This window comes from Panthera pardus, unplaced genomic scaffold, assembly GCF_024362965.1.
Source record: "Panthera pardus isolate Hobbes unplaced genomic scaffold, ASM2436296v1 HiC_scaffold_21, whole genome shotgun sequence".
NCBI classification, from domain to species: domain Eukaryota; kingdom Metazoa; phylum Chordata; class Mammalia; order Carnivora; family Felidae; genus Panthera; species Panthera pardus.
Window position 1 is genome coordinate 68813306 of NW_026526777.1, and position 21928 is coordinate 68835233.

At 42.6% G+C, this 21928-nt stretch overlaps 1 protein-coding gene across 1 annotated transcript in view; it reads right to left on the reverse strand.

The window, feature by feature from the left end:
- DNAH14 (dynein axonemal heavy chain 14) overlaps positions 1–21928 on the reverse strand; it is a 319741-nt gene that overhangs the window by 250322 nt on the left and 47491 nt on the right. The window contains 4 exon segments of the mRNA XM_053909500.1: positions 2733–2983; positions 10701–10832; positions 14585–14729; positions 19416–19478. Coding sequence (XP_053765475.1) covers positions 2733–2983; positions 10701–10832; positions 14585–14729; positions 19416–19478 — 591 coding nt within the window.

A 21928-nucleotide genomic window follows, 5' to 3' on the forward strand; every position in this document is an offset into this window, starting at 1 on the left:
TATAAATCTTCATGACTTGGATTGGGAAATGATTTCTTTTATATGACAGTTAAAGTACAATCAAGGAGGGGCGCCTGGGTGGCTCAGTCGGTTAAGTGTCCAACTTCGGCTCGGGTCATGATCTCACAGTTCGTGGGTTTGGGCCTTGCGTTGGGCTCTGTGCTGACAGCTGAGAGCCTGGAGCCTGCTTTGGATTCTGTGTCTCCCTCTCCTCTCTCTGTCCCTCCCCGACTCGTGCTCTGTCACTCTCTCAAAAATAAATAAATGTTAAAAAAAATTTTTAAAAATAGTACAAAGAAAAAATAAATTGGCCTTTTTCAAAATTAAATACGTTTGTGTTCGAAAGGATACTATCAAGAAAGTGAAAAGATGATGTATAGAATTAAAGAAAATTTTTGCAAGTAATTATTTGATAATAATGCTCTTGTACCCAAAATATATTTTTAAAATTCTTTATAACTTAACAATAAAGACAATATAGTTTTTTTTAATGTTTGTTTATTTTTGAGATAGAGAGACATAGAGCATGAATGGGGGAGAAGCAGAGAGAGAGGGAGACACAGAATCTGAAGCAGGCTCCAGGCTCCGAGCTGTCAGCAGAGCCCGATGCAGGGCTCGAATCTGTAAACTGTGAGATCATGGCCTGAGCCAAAGTCGGATGCTTAACCGACTGAGCTATTCAGGGTCCCCCAAGACAACACAATTTAAAAATGGACGGGGGCACCTGGGTGGCTCAGTCAGTTAAGTGTCTGACTCTTGATTTCAGCTCAGGTCATGATCTCGCAGTTTACGAGTTCAAGCCCCACATCAAGCTCTCCACTGAGAGCACAGAGCCCACTTTGGATCCTCTGTTCCCTTCTCTCTCTGCCCTGCCTCTGCTTGCACTCTCTCAAAAATAAACATTAAAAAATAAATAAAAAGAAAAATGGACAAAGGACTTGAACAGACATTTTGTCTGAGAAGATATACAGATAGCTAATAATATCAAAGGATGCACAATATCATTAGTCATTATGGAAATACAAACCAATACTGTTAAGGAGGTCAGTGGGAACAGATTCAGTAACGGCAGCACCTACTTAGCAGGCATTTAATCTGTTTATTCTCAAAGAACCTAATGATATAGGTATTATTGTTATCTCTAGTTTATAGATGAGGAAACTGAGGTTTAAAGAATTTATATAACCTCTGTTAGTTTACTAGCTAACCTAAGTCACACATGTCAGAGATGAAACAGGGATTAACCCAGGTGGTATGATTCCAAAAATACGTATACTTGAAATACACAAGTATTTCTCCTGTAACATTAAAAAAAAGTATACAAGGCATGTTGTATTTTTAAAATAAGCTATGAAATAGTACCATGGAAAAATACATAGGAAAAATTTAGAAGAAACTGTACCAAAACAATAAGACATTGTCTTTAAGTGATGGAATTAGGGTAATTTTTGTTTTCAATATTTTCTATTATATGACCAATTTAATATAATAATAAATATATATTTTAAAAAATTATGTTCGGGCGCCTGGGTGGCTCAGTCGGTTAAGTGTCTGACTTTGGCTCAGGTCATGATCTCGTGACTCATGAGTTCGAGCCCCACGTTGGGCTGTCTGCTGTCAGCGCAGAGCTCTCTTTGGGTCCTCTGTCCCCCTCTCCCCTGCCTGTGCTCTCTCTCTCTCTCTCAAAAATAAACACTAAAATATAAATAAATAAGGAAGGAAGGAAGGAAGGAAGGAAGGAAGGAAGGAAGGAACGAAGGAAGGTAGTTAGTTCCAAATTAAAAACTTCTCCTAAACACACAAACACACACATACTTGTAGTTTTAGGAGAAATAAAGTTATAATGTGCTATTACTAAATAGTGCTCTTATATAGGTTAAAGTCCTGGCACTGACTCAAATCACTTATGAGGCCTTAGATCAATGACTTAAGCTCTGCTGGATCCAATAATAAATTAGAGAAATAACATATTTAAAATTCTTCAAAATTTTACGAATTGATATATTTTTCACTCTCCAGTTATGATACTAAAACTCTGATTTGACTTAAAATAATATTGCTAAATTTTGACAGTTTGAACATAAAGTATCCTACGGTCTCAGTTCATATTCCATGGCTCACAAGGCACAGTGATAGATCCAGATGCGGCAAATAAGAAAAATGTTTTAAAGGCGGTATTTAAATAGAAGGTGAAAACATTTTGTTTTCAGTAGATAGTTGGAATTGACCCAAATTCCAAATGAACCTTGTGGCTACTTCCAGAATCATCCTCACACATCTTTAAGGGCTAGTTCTGAACTTTGAAGATACAGTATACCTACCCATAGGATTGCCAGCTTTAACAAATTAAAAATAAAGAACACCAAATTAAATTTGAACTCCAAGATAAACAATAATTTAGGTAATATTGGGACATACTGTACTAAAATATTATTCATTGTTAATCTGAATTTCAAATTTCACTGGACATCATGTACTTCAAAGGGCAAGCTAACCTATGCAGAATTTGGGGGTGGAAAGGGGAAAAGGGAAATTTTCTTAAATTTCGTGGACAGTATTAAGGAAGGTATTACCAGGTAAGAAGTTCAGAAAGTTGCAAAAACTGAGTACATATAATTTACAAGGAGAATTTTCAAATTCTAGCTTAAGTTATTGGATATCTCCTCCGTAAGTGGCGACATATTACATTATGATCATAAATTCTTTTTACAAGCCAAAAAAGTGCGATTTACTTGATGAGATTTTCATTCTTTCTTTCCCTTGAAAATGGCACTCTAGCAGAATTATTAAAGAATTCCAAAAGCAGTGTGACGGCAGTGTTCATCAGTTGACGGACGAGTTCCTGAAATATGTAGTCAACCAGCATCAGAAACCTCAAAATTGTTTCTAATAAACGTCGATATTCAGGCAGCTTGAAATGTGTTGTGTAGTCTTCAGAGAGGTTTGACTCAAAATATTCTTTAATTTCTTTCTTTTCTGCCACCTACAATTCAATAAACAATGGAGAAACAAGTGACAACTTTCTATGTGCATACAGCACGATTTCTAACATATAGTATTTCCATTAGTCTAAATAACATTGCAACTCAACGTTATTAGGACAACTTTCAAAAACTTCAGGTTTGCACTGTATTTGAAGAGCAGACCAAAAGAGGCCTATGAAGTTCAGGGTGTCCCTTACAAGCAGACGAGTTTATGGAAGTCCAACGGGAAGTACATACTGATGATTACCTAAGCGTTCCTGCATAGAGGGACCCTCCTCAGGTACACTAAGAGCTGCCAACGGGGGAGAGTCAAATCTAAATAAAAGGTTCCGTGGCAAACGGCAAATGGCAAAAGCACAGTGAGACCCTCCTCCAGAGGATCAGCGGGGGTCTGCGCCACGTGGGACCTTAAAATGTGGAGTTCTGACACCCAGCCACGTGCCTCAGATAACACACAGGAGTACTGTGCCGCCCGGCACACAGCTCGGACGCAGACAGGGCGAAGGCAGGGATCTGACGGAAGCTGGGGACGCGAGAGGGGTGGTTGCTTTTCCTGAAAAGCAACAGGTGCGAACTCGCCACTCCGGGGACAAGAGTGGGGGGACACCGTTTTGCCACTGCCACAGCTCCAGCCCACCAGCACTGATGAACTTCAGTGAACACAGCACCCCCCAGTGGAGACAGGAGCCACCTACACCGCCCGCGCCCCTGTGCCCTGCAGGTGCATCTTCGCTCGGGCAAGTCCGCCTGAGAGAAGACCAGCACAGACCTCCCCCGCGCGTCAAGTCTACTCATCAAAGCGGCTGCAAATTTCATCTCTAGGGCAAACAGGATCTAGCTTCTTTTTTCTTGTTCTTTTGATCTAGCTTCTGTTAACGAGCAGACCAAAACACATCTAGTTGAAACTTGCCATACGGTGAAAGGACAAGGTCCAAACACCCCCCATGCAGGCAAGGAGAAACCCTGCAAAGGACTGGCCTGAGGGCAGGAGCAGCCAGAACACGACAGCAGAGTGCAGAGGGGCTGCCTCACCCCTTCTTTTCTGGACCTCTTCCTAATAGAGCCAGCACTCTCAGGCTTTCCTAACAATCACACACCAAAAAACAGTGATGTAGACAAAATGACCAGATGGAGGAATTTACCCCAAAAGGAAGAACAGGAAGAAGTAACAGATAGGGTTTTAATTAACACAGACATAATTAAGATGTCTGAACTAGAATTAAACAATTCTAAGGATACTAGCTGGGCTTGAAAAATGCACAGAAGACGCCAGAGAATCCCTTACTGCAGAGATAAAAGAACTAAAACCCAGTCAGGCCAAAATTAAAAATGCTGTAACTGAGTTGCAAGCCCAACTGAATGCAATGCCAGTGAGGACGGACACAGCACAGGGACGAACTGGTGACATGGAAGGGAAAACTATGGAAAATAATGACTCAGAAAAGAAGAGGGAAAGAAAGGCACTGGATCACAAATACAGACTTAGGGAAAAAGCACAGTAACACTTGTATCATAGGAGTCCCAAAAGAAGAGAGAGAAAAAGAGGCGGAGGGTTTATTTGAGCAAACTATAGCTGAGAACTTCCTCAATCCGGGGAACGAAACAGCCACTGAAGTCCAAGAAGCACAGAAAACTCCCACCAAATTCAACGAAAGCCAGCCACTGCCAAGATATCATAGTCAGATTCACAGAACACACAGACAAGGCAAGAATTCTGAAAGCAGCGAGGGAAAAAAGTCCTTAACCTACAAGGGAGGACAGATCAGGTTCGCAGCAGATCTGTCCACAGAAACTTGGCAGGCCAGAAGGGAGTGGCAGGATACATTCAACGTACTCAAGGGGGAAAATATGCAGCCAAGAATACTACATCCAGCAAGGTTGTCACTGAGAACAGAAGGAGACAGAAAGAGTCTCCCAGACAAACAAAAACTAAAGGAGTCTGTGACCACTAAACCAGCCCTGCAAGAAATATTAAAGGGGGACTCTTAGGAGTGGGGGAAAAAAGACCAAAAGTGACAAAGACTAGAAAGGAACAGAGAATATCACCAGAAACACCAACTTTACAGATAACACAATAGCACCAAATTCATATCTATCAATAATCACTCTGAATGTAAATGGCCTAAATGTTCCAATCAAATGATACAGGGCATCAGAATGGATAAAAAAAAAAACAAGACCCATCTATATGCTGCCCACAGGAGACTCATTTTAGATCTAAAGACACCTGTAGATTGAAAATGAGGAAATGGAGAACCATCTATCGTGCTAATGGAAGTCAAAAGAAAGCTGGAGTAGCCATACTTGTATCAGACAAACTAGATTTTTAAACCAAAGACTGTAAGAAGAGATAAAGAAGGCCGTTATATCATAATTAAGAGGTCTATACATCAAGATCTAACAATTACAAACTTTTATTCCCAAACTTGGAGACACTGAAATATAGAAATCAATTCAGCACAAACATAAAGGAATTCACTGAAAATAATACAATAATAGTAGGGGACTTTAACAGCCGACTAACAGCAATGGACACGACATCTAAGCAGAAAATCAACAAGGCAACAGTGGTTTTGAATGACACACTGGACCAGATGGACTTAATGGATGTATTCAGAATATTTCATCTTAAAACAGCAGAATACACATTCTTTTTGAATGCACATGGAACATTCTTCAGAACAGATCAAATATTAGGCCTCAACAGTACAAAAAGACTGAGATCATACCATGCATATTTTCACACCACACACTATGAAACTTGAAGTCAACCCCAAGAAAAAATTCGGATAACCACAAACACATGGAGATTAAAGAACATCCTACTAAAGAATGAACTGGTTAACCAAGAAATTAAAGAACTAAAGTACATGGAAGCAAATGGATATGAAAACACAACAGTCTAAAACCTTTGGGATGCAGCAAAGGCAGTCCTAAGAGGGAAGTACACTGCAATACAGGCCTACCTCAAGAAGGAAGAAAGGGGACACCTGCGTGGCTCAGTCAGTTAGGCGTCTGACGTCAACTCAGGTCATGATCTCACGGTTCGTGGGTTCGGGCCCCTCGTCAGGCTCTGTGCTAATAGCACAGAGCATGCTTTGGATCTTCTGTCTCGCTCTCTCTCTCTCTCTGCCCCTCCCCCGCTTGCTTGCGCTCACTTTCTCTCTCTTGCTCTCAAAAAGTAAACGTTAAAAAAAATTTTAACAAAAGAAGGAAGAAAGGTCCCAAATACATAACCTAACCTTACACCTCAAAGGAGCTAGAAAAGAATAGCAAATAAAGCCTAAGGCCAGCAGAAGAAGGGAAATAATAAAGACTAGAGCACAAACAAATGATGTAGACACAAACAAAAAAACAGAACAGATCAACAAAACTAAGAGCTGGTTCTTCAAAAGAATTAATAAAATTGATAAACCTCTAGCCATACTTAGCAAAAAGTAAAGAGAAAGGACCCAAATAATATCACAAATGAAGGAGGATAGATCACAACCAACACTACAGAAATATAAACAATTATAAGAGACTATTATTAAAAATTACATGCCAAGGGGTGCCTGGGCTCAGCTGGTTAAGCATTAGACTTTAAGCTCAGCTCAGGTCATGATCTCATGGTTTGTGAGTTCAAGCCCCAGACAGGGCTTTGTGCTGACAGCACAGGGTCTGCTTGGAACTCTCTTTCTGTCTCTCTCTGTCCCTACCCCGCTTGTGAGCTTTCTCTCTCTCAAAATAAATAAACTTTAAAAAATTAAAAAAAATATATACATGCCAACAAATTGGGCAATCTGGAAGAAATGGACAAATTCCTAGAAACATACAAACTACCAAAACTGAAACAGGAAGAAATAGAAAATTTAAACAGACCCATAACCAGCAAAGAAATCGAATCGGTAATCAAAACTCTCCCAACAAACAAGAGTGCGAGGCCAGATGGCTTCTCAGGGGAATTCTACCAGATATTTAAAGGAGTTAATACCTATTCTTCTCAAGCTGTTCCAAAAAAATATAAATGGAAGGAAAACTTCCAAACTCGTTCTACAAGGCCAGCATTGCCTTGATTCCAAAAGCAAAGACCCCACGAAAAAGGAGAATGAACAGGTGATGAACACAGATGCAGAAATTCTCTACAAGATACTAGCAAATCGAATCCAACAGTACATTAAAAGAAGTATTCCTCATGATCAAGCGGGATTCATTCCTGGGCTACAGGGTTGATTCACTAATTGTGTATCAATTAACCTGATATACCATGTTAATAAAAGAAAGGATAAGAACCATATGATCCTCTCAATAGATGCAGAAAAAGCATTTGACAAAATACAGCATCCTTTCATGATACAAACTCTCAACAAAGTATAGATGGAACATACCTCAACATCATAAAGGTCATATATGGAAGACCCACAGCTAATATCATCCTCAATGGGGGAAAACAGAGAGCTTTTCCTCTACAGTCAGGAATAAGACACAGATGTCCACTCTCACCAATACTATCTAACATAGTACTAGAAATCTTAGCCTCAGAAATCAGACAACAAAAAGAAATAAAAGACTACCAAATCATCAAGGAAGAAGTCAAACGTTGACTATTTGCAGACAACATGATACTCTGTAGAAAACTTGAAAGACTCGACCAAAAAATTGCTAGAACACACGAATTCAGCAAAGTCGCAGGATACAAACTCAATGTTCAGAAATCTGTTTCACTTCTATACAATAATGAAACAGCAGACAGAGAAATTCAGAAAACAGTCCCATTTACAATGGCACCAAAACCCACAAAATACCTAGGAATAAACTTAACTGAAGAGATAAAAGATTTGCACCCTGAAAACTATAGAACACTTATGAAAGAAACTGAAGACGTCGCAAAAAAAGGAGAAACATTCCATGTTCACAGACTGGAAGAACGGACATCGTTAAAATGTCTGTACTACCCAAACCAATCTATATCTTTAATGCAATCACCGTCACAATGCCACTAGCATTGTTCACAGAGCTAGACCAATCTGAAAATTTTTATGGAACCAGAAAAGACTCCAAATAGCCAAAGTAATACTGAAAAAGAAAACCAAAGCAGGAGGCATCACGATCCTGGACTTCAAGCTGTGTTACAAAGCTGTAACCAATAAGACAATATGGTACTAACACAAACACAGACACAGATCAATGGAACAGAAGACAGAACCCAGAAATAGACCACAAACGTATGGCCAACTAATCTTTGACGAAGCAGGAAAGTATATGCAGTGGAAAAAGGACAGTCTCTTCAACAAATGGTGTTGGGAAAACTGGATAGTGACCACATAAGAATGAAACTGGAGCACTTTCTTACACCATACACAAAAATGAATTCAAAATGGATGAAAAACCGAAATGTAAGGCAGGAAACCATCAAAATCCTAGAGAACACAGGCAGCAACCTTTCTGACCTCAGCTGTAGCAACTTTTTTTTTTTTGAGAGAGAGAGACAGAGTGAGCATGCAGGAGTGGGCAGAGGGAGGGGAAGGGGGGAGGGAGAGAAAGAGGGAGGGGAAAGGGAGGGAAGGAGGGAGGGGGAAGGGGGAAGAGAGAATGAAATCTTGCCATTTGCAATGATGTGCATAAAGTTAGAGTGTATCATGCTAAGCAAAGTAAGTGAGTCAGAGAAAGACAAATACCATATGATTTCACTCATTTGTGGAATTTAAGAAACAAAACAGATAGGGGGGCACCTGGGTGGCTCAGTTAAGCATCCGACTTTGGTTCAGGTCATGATCTTGTGGTTCGTGGGTTCGAGCCCCACATTGGGCTCTGTGCTGACAGCTCGGAGCCTGAAGCCTCCTTTGGATTCTGTGTCTCCCTCGCTCTCTGCCCCTCCCCCACTCACATTCTGTCTCTCAAAAATAAATAATAAACATTAAAAAATTTTAAAAAAAGTAAACAGGTGGACATAGGGGAAGGAAAAATAAAGGGAGGGAGGGAGGGAGGGAGGGAGAGAGAGAGAGAGAGAGAGAGAGAGAAACCATAAGAGCCTTAACTATAGAGAACAATCTGAGGGTTGATGGAGGGAGGTGGGGGCGATGGGCATTAAGGAGGGCACTTGCTGTGATGAGCACTGGGTGTTGTATGTAAGAGACAAATAACCAACTTCTACACCTGAAACCAATTTTTACCATATATGTTAATGAATGAGAATTAAATAAAAACTTAAAGTAAAAAAAGTCTAAACATTTCAGTTATAAGTCATATAAACCAAATCAAACTAGTTTCTGTAGGAGGGAGGACTTGTTGCCTATCACGACTTAAATGGAAACCTCTTAACAAATATTTATGACGAGACCCTGATGAAGCTGAATGGGAGAAACCAGACTGCGAGTAATCCGTAACCAGGGTCCCAAGACAGATGCCGTTAATCCCTTGGCCAGTGTCCCGGAGTCTGCCTGGGACACGACTGGGCTTCAGGAAGTTAGGGTGACTGAGGAACCAGATGAGGAAGGAGAGTCCTTGTTCCATTGATGAAAAACAGCCGCACTGCATCTTCTTGTCAACAGGCGAAGCCTTGAACTCACTGCTACCCAGTCTCCACCAGAAATTAATTCAGAGAAACTCGGTCTGAAAACCGAGGGGGACCCGGTCCACCTCTCCCCCGGAGAGCCTCCGCTGTGCTCCTGGACTCGGCCAAAGCAGCGGAGAGAGGCCACCAGCCTGTAACCAGACGACACGGCATCAGTCCCTCATCCAAGGGCGTCTGTGAATGACGCTTCCATGCACTGTCATTCCCCGACCGGGGAAGCTCCGTAAAATAATCCTGTCAAGTGAGTCACGGCATCTCAGAGAACAATGTTCTGAGGACACTGCTCATTGAATTATTGAGTCCTTTTCATAAAATCCTCAGGCAAGTTTTGTCTCATCTGGTTATGTTTCTCTTGAGCAATGAGTTTTTGTCTTATAAACACCGAACTTCGTAACAAATCGTATTTCCCTATATATGCCAGGTCGGGTTAGATTTTAAGTATCTTGAAGGTATATACGTAAACATCCATACGCGTGCATTTACGCACACGCGCACACATGCACACGCGCACACACACACACACACACACTCTTATGCAGGCTTCCCCCACTCTCCAAAGGTAGAGTTGCTACGAAACCTTCCAAAAGCTGCAGCAGCATAAAGCCAAGAAGCCATTACCATTAATTTATATGGAAATTTTTCGAGCCTTCCCACACCCCAAAAGGCTTTGCTGACAGCTGCACAAAACTGATGCTCAGAGACGCCTCCGCTGGCAGCCCCGGCCACGTGGGGCCTGGGGAAGGAGCTGGGCCGCTGGGCCGGCGCCCTCGCTGCCCCGTAACCGCCGCTGTAATAGACGCGGCGGGTTCTCTGTGCTTCTGGCCTTTTTTTTGTAAAAGCAACATCCTCTCTGGATTTCAGCTAACAAACCAGCTATGCATATACATCTGCTGTAAAGCAAAGTGGCGTAAACGAACTTTCACAAGGCGGGGGGTGGGGATATACCTGCACGCGCGTACACCTGCACCCCACACGGCCCCTGCAAAGTGTCCCATGCCCGGCGACCATGCGGCATTAGCTGCTTGGCCTAAGGAACCACCTCTGTCCCTCCGCCTGCCCATTTCTAACTCCGCCTCCAGGCATGCAACCCGGAGACGCTGCTTCGGTCAGTATGTTACAGGCTGACAGAGAGAGAGAGAGAGAGGAGAGAATGAAAGAATTACCTTTAAAAATGTACGTTTCATTTCGCAAATAGCCTTCTCTCTGATATCCTCAAGCTGTTTCACTGCCTGGGTAGCCTGCCGTGCCTGTTCTTCACAAAATCCATCCAGAGAATACGTTCGGGACCTATCCAGCTACTCACCCGATAGATGTTGAATGTTGGAAAGTCAAAGTTTGTTACAAAAAAAAAAAAAAAAAAAGACACGAAATATTCTGGTCATCCTTTCATGTCATAAAGAGCATATTTTAAACTCTCTCTCATACACATTATGCTTTACACACCAAATGCTTTCCGTGTTCTTCAAATCCACACACTCAGTTAAACTACATCTTAATAAAACACAGAAAAATACGTTATTATTTTAACTGTAACGAAGATTAAGCCTAAGCAGAAGAACTCAGGAGTTGAGGTGTTTTGAAATATCTGAGCCCCGGGGAGCCACCAAACCCAGGAATTGCTTTTACCCTTGAAATCTCGATTGCGTGTAAAATTACAGATGTGAGCACTAAACGTCAGATAAAGAGGCTAAAATTAAATAATCCAAATGACGTGAAGTGTGCATGAGCTCACTCGGCATGCAGCACGGGGGAAATCCCAGCGGCTGTGCTACTGGGCCCCACAGCACACAGACATTTCGCCCACTCACGGTAGCCCAGTGTCTTTCCTCCTTGCGGTGTTTTCCTGTTTTTCCCACCATGTGTTAATTCTCTCACCAAAACGCATTTTCATCAACGAACACGCACCTTTATCCCTAGTGGTACTCTAATACTTGGTAAGTGTAGGCTTGCAAAAAAAAAAAAAAAAAAATTGAAAAGTGCTCCCCTAACCTTAAAACTCTGGATTAACTCTGTGTGCTCCCTCTCCTCGTCCTTTTTCTGGTTACCAGGCCCTGATCTTTCCAGTAAAGGTGTCTCAAAATGTCGCTTCCTTTCTGAGCTCACTGCCAACCACTAACTGAAGTCACTCTTGCTCACACCTGCATTATTCTAGTGCTCTAACCATCTCTTTGCCTCTCCCTGCCTTCCATTGCCCCCACAAAGTGACATCACATTAATTTTCCTAAAATGACATGTTCAGAAACTTTCAATCACTGTTAAGAATAATTCTCAGAGTTTACTCTGCAGAAGAACCGCGCGGGGAGCCTGTGAAACGTGTAGGTGACTAGCACCGCCCACTGCACTCTCCCCCGACAGGGGTGGGACACAAACAGTCACATGTGCACAAGGCAAAGTACTGAGCCCCCAAGACACAATTATTCTTGAACGCAAATCCCAACTCTCCAGCTGGTTCTATGGCCTTGGATAAACCGGTCTCCCTAGGTCTGGACGAAATGAGAACGCAGGCCCTTTCCCATTTGTTGTGGACGCTCTGGGGCCCTGTGGCACACACTCGTCCACACAGCACGTGCACACCTGCCTCGGGGACCCCTCCTTGGTACCTGCGCCCCCAGCAGTCCACCTTCTGACTCCTGACCCCCGACTCGGTTCTCCAGGCTACGAATCCCTGCTGTCCCTCCTTCTGGGCCTGGTTTCTCCAGTGGGTCTCAGGAACTCCTGTCCCTGCGACCTTTCTTCACGACCCCCACCAGGAGCGCCCCCGCTCACAGCAGGTTCAGCTCCTAGCTCTCCCTTAGTCTGCTATTCTTGGCCCAACATTCAGACCCAACCTAACTTTCGAATCGAACATAAACTGAGCGCTTTCCTCACATTCACATACACCCCCCCCACCCGACCCAGCTCCCCAGCTCCTCAGATCTAGCACGGCCCAGCTCATCACGTCCTCCTTTCCCGCAACACGCCTAGACTTCCACTGCAAAGGCTGACCTCTGCTTCCCCTGAATCTCTGGGGCGTGAGTATTTCACAAGCGTTGTTTGCCGATAAATCCTCCTTGCCTTCTATTTTGCTACCTGGTTGGCTAGAGTGATTAGCAAAATTGAGGGACTACCTCTAGAATTAGCAATCATTTTTCTATGTAAAGAATCATCTCTTCCAATAAACTGTGAGCAAAGGAAAATTAACAATACCTCATTTTTAGTTTTACCCATCTCCTCTGCATAAAATAGGTAATTGACAAATATTTACAGGGTCTCAGGTCTCCAGGGAAGAGTCCTATCATCCCTTCTCTGTCACTCTGTGAGCATTACCATCCATGAGGCACAGCCTTCACAGATATACTAAAGTTTCCTTTGCCTTAACGCCCACCATTAACTGGTAAATTCTGTGACTCAGTCACTCATGAAACAATCTAATATAGCTGTCCAACCAATTTCCTTCTAGAATAAAACCATATAAAAGTACTCTTCAATGAAATGTCTCATACTTAACTTGAATTTAATCCTTTTGAAACATTAATCTCAATACAGTTATAAAAAATACACTTCATCTGTAATAATTCATTTTTTCATTAATTCTTTTATTCACTCGAAGACTACTTATTAAGCATCTACGTATCAGCCACTATATATAATCAATTCTAAAAATACGCTGATTTATAGGTATTAACCATATTACGCATATACAGTCAACACAATTAATTTTTTAGTTGATTATCAAATTTGAGTTGATTTATCAAATCCTTTCACTATTTTTAAGTCTAGATGACTATCAATTTTACTTTTTAGTACCTCTTTCACACAGTGGGTAAATGAAGCAAAAGCTGCTAGAATCTTGTTCAATTGTATACTAAACACTTAAAACATATAGTTCTATATACTTTAACCTCTCTGAAAGAACTATGCTAGGGACGCCTGGATGGCTCAGTCAGTTAAGTGTCTGGCTTTGGCTCAGGTCACAATCTCATGGTTTTGCTCATAAGTTCAAGTCCCGCATCAGGGTCCCTGCTCTCAGCACAGAGCCCGCTCCGATCCTCTGTTCCCTTCTTTCTCTCTGCTCCCTACCCTCACTCTGTCACTCTCTCAAAAATAAATAAAACATTAAAAAAAAAAAAAGAAAGAACTATATAAACTAAAACATTCAGTAAGAAGCTCCCCCTTTCTGGGGCGCCTGGGTGGCTCAGTTAAGCATCCGACTTCAGCTCAGGTCATGATCTCACAGTCTGTGAGTTCGAGCCCTGCGTCGGGCTCTGTGCTGACAGTTCAGAGCCTGGAGCCTGCTTCAGGTTCTGTGTCTCCCTCTCTCTCTGCCCCTCCCCTGCTCGTGCTCTGTCTCTATCTCAAAAATAAATAAAAACATTAAAAAAATTTTTTTAAAAAGAAGGTCACCCTTTCTTAGAACTGTGGAACAGAAAAACCCATAAATTGAAGCAAAACCTCCAAGTGGCAACTTATGACAATTTCTTGCCATGTAATCTTGAGAGAGAAGAACATCGCAGGTAGCTAACAATTATATATTAGAAATCACTATTTATAAATGATATTGCACATTCAGAGTTTTGAAAATAAAGAAAGGGCCTCATAACAGACTTAGGTTGAATTGAGGGATGAAACTATGTATAAAGAATGTTGTTAGGGGCGTCTGGGCGGCACAGTCAGCTAAGCGTCCAACTCATGATTTCAGCTCAGTTCATGATCTCACGTTTTGTGAGTTCAAGCCCCTCACCGGGCTCTGTACTGACAGTGCGGAGCCTGCCTGGGATTCTCTCTCTCTGTCTCTCTCTCTCTCTCTCTCTCTGCCCCTACCCTGCTTGCTCACTCTCTCTCAAGTAAATACACTTAAAAGAATTTTTTTAAATAAGGAATGTTATTAATTATTAAAAATGACTATCCATGGAAACGATGTTCTTTGCAACTATTGTGGAATGTTAGTCATCCGTAGTGATGGTTTCTTCCGGATCTAGAGACAGGTATTCCTTTGGTTCAAAACTCCTTTTGTTCCTCCTGGTTTCTACCTGCAAACAGAGACTAACGGCAGTGTGCTGCTCCTCACCTTGATGAGGCAAATGGCAGACGGGGTTTCTTCATATTCTTTTCCACGTTTGCGATCAATTGCATCTTCACAAAGTCCCTTCACACAGAGCAGACAGCCTTGAAATAACTCATCAGCCCCAAAAAGATGGCGGCACAAAAATGACCTGAAAGGTAAACACTTTCCAGACTTATCTGGCTCCTGTTCAAAATGAATACAATTCACTTAGACAGAACTGTGTAATTGGTTTTGTATCCATATGTATTATATCTACTGTATTTTAAATGACATTAATAAACGTTAGTAAGCATAATGGGGTTTGTTTGGCTGATAATGTTGAAAGCAAGGTTCTGGTATCGGGTGTGTTGAGTAAAAAAATACGAGGGCAAACAAGTGATGATATAATTTTATGCCACTGAGTTCTAACAACTTTGAAACAGTAGGCAGCGATGTACAACATAAGTTATATTTCCCCTATTAAATTTAAATACTTTTCCTCAATTTATGTTTTCCCCAATTACAGGAAGAAAAATTAGCTAGACTTGGGAACCATTTGGAGAATGTTTCTTAAGTTCTCCAACCACCTATATCCTAGAATAGAAAAGATGAGCCTTGCTCTTTCCTCTGCCCCTTTCTGCCGGTCCGATCGTGGTCACAAAGGTGAGTATTATCACTTCTAACAACACAAGACAGAACTGAAGGAGAAAAGAGCAAAGTGAAAGAGATCAGGCTCCTTAAAAACTGGATCAAGAAAAGCGAACCTCCCTGTGCAACAGTGTATCAAAGAAGGGGGGGGGGCTTCTGCCCTTCACCCATCCCTTGTGGGGTGGCTAACTTTTATAGCTGATTTTGGTATATTTTATATAAAAATATAATCGTCAGAAATTAGCCTTTTCCTGTCTTTCCGTTTTATTGGCGAAAGCTTTATCCACCATGAAGAAGCTCCCTGGGCCCTTTATTCTCACTGCCCTCCCCCTCCCCAAGGCCTTGTGGTCTTTGTCATAAAGGCCTCCTCAAATGACACAGGCCTTGCATAACCTGGAGCTACTCACAGAGGTGGAATTTGTTCACGGACACTCCCCTGGGTATCTAGTACAGGGAAGAAAAGAAATCATACTAAAGACAAATGGCACATTCCAGAAAGTGAACCGCCACAAAAAAAATCAAACCCCATCTTGGGATCTATTCACAAGAGAATGATGATGAAGATTCACATAGTAACGAATCCACATTAATCAGCATTGTTTAAAGCTTTCCTCTTTCCTTTAAAAAAATATAATTGACTTTATGTGTGTATTTTAACACAGATATGAGGAAACTAGGGAGGGTTCACTGTGAAAACAATTATAGGTGGGGAAAGCATGAAAACATTTAGAACTGTGATGGTGAGATCTGACAAGAGAAAAATAATGCATCATCTGATGACTATTCAGGCAAAGGTGTTACCAGGAACTCGCCAACAAATTTCCATTGTATCGTACTAGAGAGCTAAATACATTCTCGCAAACTTGACTCACAAGATTGAACTGCTTGGCATTAGAACATATATCACAGAAATCTCTTAAAACTCAGGTCCTGGCTCCTCTAAAAATGGGGTAAGTGTACTTTCCACTACTCTTCCCTCTAGGTACAACTAAAAACTGTGAACGTTACATATGAAGTGAACGTGAGAAGACACTGAGAGGTAGAGAAGACAGACCGGCCAGGAGTGACAGGGTGATCAGGCGCGTCGTCTTCTGCCTTCTACAGCCCAGGCTTGGAAATGCCAACAGGTGCGGACAGAAACGCCTGCTGTCTGGCTCGAGGGCCAGAAAGGGGCAGCCGAGCAAGACAGAAAACTTTTCAACAACCACCATTCTATCCCAGCGAGATACCACAGGGGGGAAAGGCCACGTGGAGAGCCTGGCATCGTGCCCCGGGCAACTGGTAGTGAGCTTCCCTAGCGGTCCTCTGGGGGTTTTCAGGGAAAGCTGAGCAGGGAATAGGGAAGGTCATCCTCCCTGGGTGGTGGTGAGCAGAGAAACAGAAGACATATAATTTTATAAGTTAAAAAATACAATGACTGAAATGAAAAACTCAGTATGTTGGCTCCACAGCAGAACGGAGTGGACAGAGAAATCAGTGAACTGAAAGAACAACAACAGAAAGCATTCAATCTGAACAACAGAGTAAAGACTGACTGAAAAAAATAAACGGACCCTCAGGGACCAGCAGGACCATAAAAAAGATCTAGCATTTGCATCCCCAGTCCTAGAAGCAGAGGAAGGAGAGGGCAGGGCTAAAAACACTTGAAGAAATATGGACGAAAATGCAACAAGTTTGTCAACGGATGCACGAGCCAGAGGTTTAGAAGCCAGGGTGACTACAACAGGATAAAGACAGAAGTCCAACCACCACACATCAAAGTCAAACTTCTGAAAACTACAGCCAAAAGAAAAAGTGTCAAAAGCAGCAAGAGAAAAAACCAACTACAGAAGAAAAGCAATTCGAATGACCATGGAGGCCAGGAGAAGGGCTCAGAGGAAAGAACTGTCCACTCAGAATCCCATATTCAGCAGAATCTTCTTCGATGATGGAGAAACAAAGAAGATGTTTTTGGACACGGGAGAAGCAGGAGACTTTGCTGCCCGCAGACCTGCCCTAACGGAATGGCTAACGGAAGTTCTCGCAACAGAAATACACAACAAAACAGCCCAAGGAGCCCTGCGACATTGACAAGCAAGAGCATGATAAACAAACCAAACTGAATACATTTTAAAAACACATAGACTGTCGTTCTCGTTCTCGAGTTTTACAACGTATATTTGATGGTGGAAGCAAAAACGGTAACAGTGCCGAAAGCAAGTGGAGGAAACATTTAAGACCGTCATACTGTAAATGGGGGAGGGCAGAGACACACAGAGGTAAGGTTTCTACAGTTCACTCAAACTAATAAAATGCAACGCTAGTAAATTGCACGCTACGTATGTATGATGTTACGCCAACAGCAACCACCAAACAGCTACACAGACATACTTTAAACAATAGTATAGAAAAATCCAAATAGAATTCTAAGAAATACTGCTATAGTTGAATATTCAAATCATCCACAGAAAGAAGAAACAGACAAAAAGCAGAGGGAAGAAACAGAAACCAAAAAATAAAATGGCAAACTTAAGCCCTAACGAATAAATAATTAGACTGAACGTAAAGGGTCTAAACACAGCAATTAAAGACCGAGGTTGGCAGACGGATCCGAAAACATGATCAAACCATATGCTGCCTCCTAGAAATGAATGGCCATCAACAACCCCCCTTCCTCCCAACCCCTCACCCACACCCCTCCCTCCAACCACCCCTGTAGCAAAGGGTGTCCCTTGAACAGAGGAGGAGTTCAGCTCTCCGCATCAAAGCCACCCAGGCCAATGAAGCAGTGAGGCTAGAAAGTTACGTTAACCCATTCACAAAGCAGGCTAACTCTAGCCTAATGCCTGGCATGTAGAGATGCTAAATATTTTTGAATTAAAAAAAAAAAAGACAAGCCAAATCTGGGAGAAAATGTTTATAAACCATGCACAAGGGACTCGTGTCTAGACTATAAAAAGAACCCTTAAAAACTCAACAGTATAAAGATAAACAATCCCACCAGAAAATGTGTAAGGGACATGGAGAGACATCTCACCAGAGAGACATGGGGAGACATCGCACCAAAGAAGATTCACAGATGGCCCATAAGCACATGGAAAGATGCTCAACATCATTAGGGAAACGCAAACTGAAACCACAACATGACACTGCCAGAAAACTACCGGAATATCTAAAACAAAAGAACAGTGACAATTCCAAATGGCGGCACAGAGGTAGAGAAGCTGAATCACTCCTACATTGCTGTCGGGGATGGAAAAAACAAAACAAAACTAAACGTGCAATCGCCGTATGACCCAGGATTGCACTCCTGGGCATTTACCCCAGAGAAATGAAAACTTGTGTTCCCATAAAAACCTACATATGAAGGTTTAGAGGGCTTTATCTCTAATAAACAAAAGCTGGAGAACAGCAGGTGTACCTCCCACTCCCAGCACGCGCCGCTCCCCGGCAATCGAGGAACGCCGGATAAATGCGGCAGCCTGGACGGAAGTCCAGAGTTGCGCTCAGGGAAGAGCCAACCCCAACCCAAAGGTCGTATACTGCATGACTGCATTTATACAACATTCTCGAAAAGACAAACTCACAGAAATGGAGACCCGCGTCGTGCCTGCCACAGGCTAAGAAGAGGGTGGGACTGGGAGGGAAGCGAGTATGGCTGTACAGGGGCAACACGAGGGACCCTGCGGTGACCAATCTTCTGTATCCTGATGACGTCAGTGCCACTGTCCTGGCTGCCGTGTTGTACAGTAAGTTGGGGGGTTCTACCTCTGGGGGAAACAGGAGGTCTCTCGGCATCATCTCTTACAACTGCATTCCATCACAGTTACCTCAAAGTACAAAGTTCAACAACAACAACAACACGGGGCTGCCAGAGACCCCGTAAAACAGGATTAACAGCCATTTGACTCCTATGACGTAGTCACTCCCCTTTCTGGAAGCAGAAAGGTCAATCAAGCGACCAGGGGAAGTCATCGTAAGCTGTTCACAGAACTATCATCTCCTCATGCCGCAGACTGACATACTGGGAAATGTCGTCAGTGTTTATCATCACGTGTGATATACAAAAATGGTGTTTGAAAGTAAGATTGACTAAACCTACTCATAACCGTGATGTGACTTTCCAATCACTGAGTGAAAAGTGATTTATACCTGCTTCCATACTACATATTTAAAATAAGGTTTCCCCTTAACATAGTTAAAAATGCATTTGCCTCTTTAAGCTTACCTGCTCTTCTCTGTCTTAATTCTTCTAACATTCAATTTCCAAGTAACAAATGCTTTATTAATTCTGAAAGGAAAGATATTTCTTACATTCTATATTTGTAAGTCATGTATTTATATGGAATACATTTATTTTATTTTTAATATGAGATTTAGTGTCAAATTGGTTTCCGCACAACACCCAGCGCTCCTCCCAACAGGTGCCCTCCTCGATACCCATCCCCCCCACCCCCCCCACCCCCATCAACCCTCAGTCTATTCTCAGTTTGTAAGAGTCTCTCATGGTTTGGAATACATTTAGTAACGTCTTAGAAATCCTAGATTTCCTAGAACAGGTTGCATTCATCATAAACTTTACTTAAAGCAAATACCAGACCACATCACTTCTCTCCCAAACTATCAACAGAACAGAGAAAAGTAAACGTCATCAAAACTCATTATAATTCTCATAGACACATAATTAGTTTAGTTACTGTTAGGATGTCCCTGGAACCACAGTGGAGGGGACGGCCATCTTGCCAGTGCAACCCAATGAAAAGCCCCTAGTAGCTGCCAGAACGAATTGGAGGTCAACCAATCAACGAGCGACAGCACGACCTGGCGCGAAAAAGGCCCACCCGGAACCGGAACGCTGCAGCTTAAAAGCCCTACCCCACCACACCCGGGCGCGACCTCCCTAACTCCTCTCTCTCTCTCCCTGAGTCACGGAACCTCGCCCGGGACCTTAGTTCCCAATAAAGCCTTTGACTGCTAAAACTTATAGTTCTTGACTCTTACCTTTACCCTAGCCTACGCCTGACCCTAACAGTTATCACATCCCAATTAATATAAATCTATAAAAACATATTCTTTTCCCTTATACCTTTATTAGCTTACTGGTTTTAAAAGAGATTCTATTTCGAGAAGAGTCAAGATTCAATTTTCAGTGATAAGAAAAGTTAACGTTGGTAAGAAATCACTGTATGCTGGTAAATAAAAAATTAAGATAGTGTATATCATATTGATATTTAATTTATGTTTTTGAAAGGATGCATTTGTAGTTTTAAAACCTCAAGGTACCCGTCTGAGAAGGATGGTAACGGTGACACTTGATGACACTTTCAAGGTGACACTTGTTTGCCAAAGCGAGATTCCTTACGCGGCAGGCAAGAGCCAACTGGGAGAGGACCGCCTGAGGGGCCAATCGGAACCAGCCCATCTTCCTGGCTGATTCTGAACCACAGAAGACTGAAGGAGCCCCAGGGACAAGCAAGCAGTTCAGAAAGCGTCCCATGATGTCACACAAACAGGCACACCACCCAAGGCCTTAGAAACACCTCAGATCTGGTAACGTGACCTAAATCAGGCTCCCAACAGGCATTCAAGTTCCCGTCTCACTTCCATCCGGTCACAGAACCTCAGGACTCCAGAACCCTGGAAACCAGACGAATCACCCCAACGACAGTGTGATGAGTGTCCACACCAGGCCATGGCACAAGTCCTCCGGGACGGCCCACGAGGTAAAAGGCGGGCACTGCAGCTCAAGTCACCCCTGCACGAGACACACATCACCTCTGTAAGGTGCTAACCCCCTACACTGGACACACCACGTCGCCTCCATAAGCTGCTAACCCCCCCTGCACCGGACACAGCACGTCGCCTCTGTGAGCCACTAACCCTTCAGATTCACCTTTTTTCTGCTTGACATGTTGTTACAATTATTAGTCATAAAAAAAAAAAAAAACTTTACAAAATGTTAAAAATAAAATTTTTAAATCAAATGAATTTATAGGTTTTAATCTGCGTAAACTTTAACTTATACTTTGATTAACATGAATTTTAAAAAAATGAACCATTTTGACCATGCACTTACTGATGCTAAATGTCCTAGAAGATGACTCATCCCAGTTCCAACTATGCTTCAAAAGCTTAATCAACTGAAACTACTTAGAATGGAGCGACCCCCAAGCATGTGTTACAAGGCAAGGATAACGGTGGAAAGCCCAACGATGACAGTTTGCACTGGCACCTAATTTACAGGGGTGCGATGATCATCTATTTTCTTGAAGACGAACTTCTCAGAACTGTCTCTCAGTCACCCACGCGGCATGTGACTCAGGTTCGGACAGCCAGAGCCCGCGTCCTTGCCGACCAACCTCTCCGACACTTCGGCGTCAGCGGCACCATCTCTACCTCTGCATACACGGCGACCTTGATCCTGCCTCCCAACTTCCGGCCTTGCTATGCGCTCTGTCTAAACTATTCCCTCAAGACCCCCTGTGGACGTGTCCTTCTCATCGGTGAGGCCTCCGCTTAAAGAGCACCTCTCTGGCCGTCCTACTTAAAGTAGCAACCACACATCTCTGCTTTATTATCTTTCTGGCCCCTGTCACCAGCTGAAATAATCTTATTTATTTACTTGTTATCTATCTCCCTCCATTAGAATGAAGTTCTACAGGAACACAGACATTGTACGTTTTTTACACCATGATACCTCCAGTGCCCAGAACGGTGGAGCAAAAGTACACAATAAATACT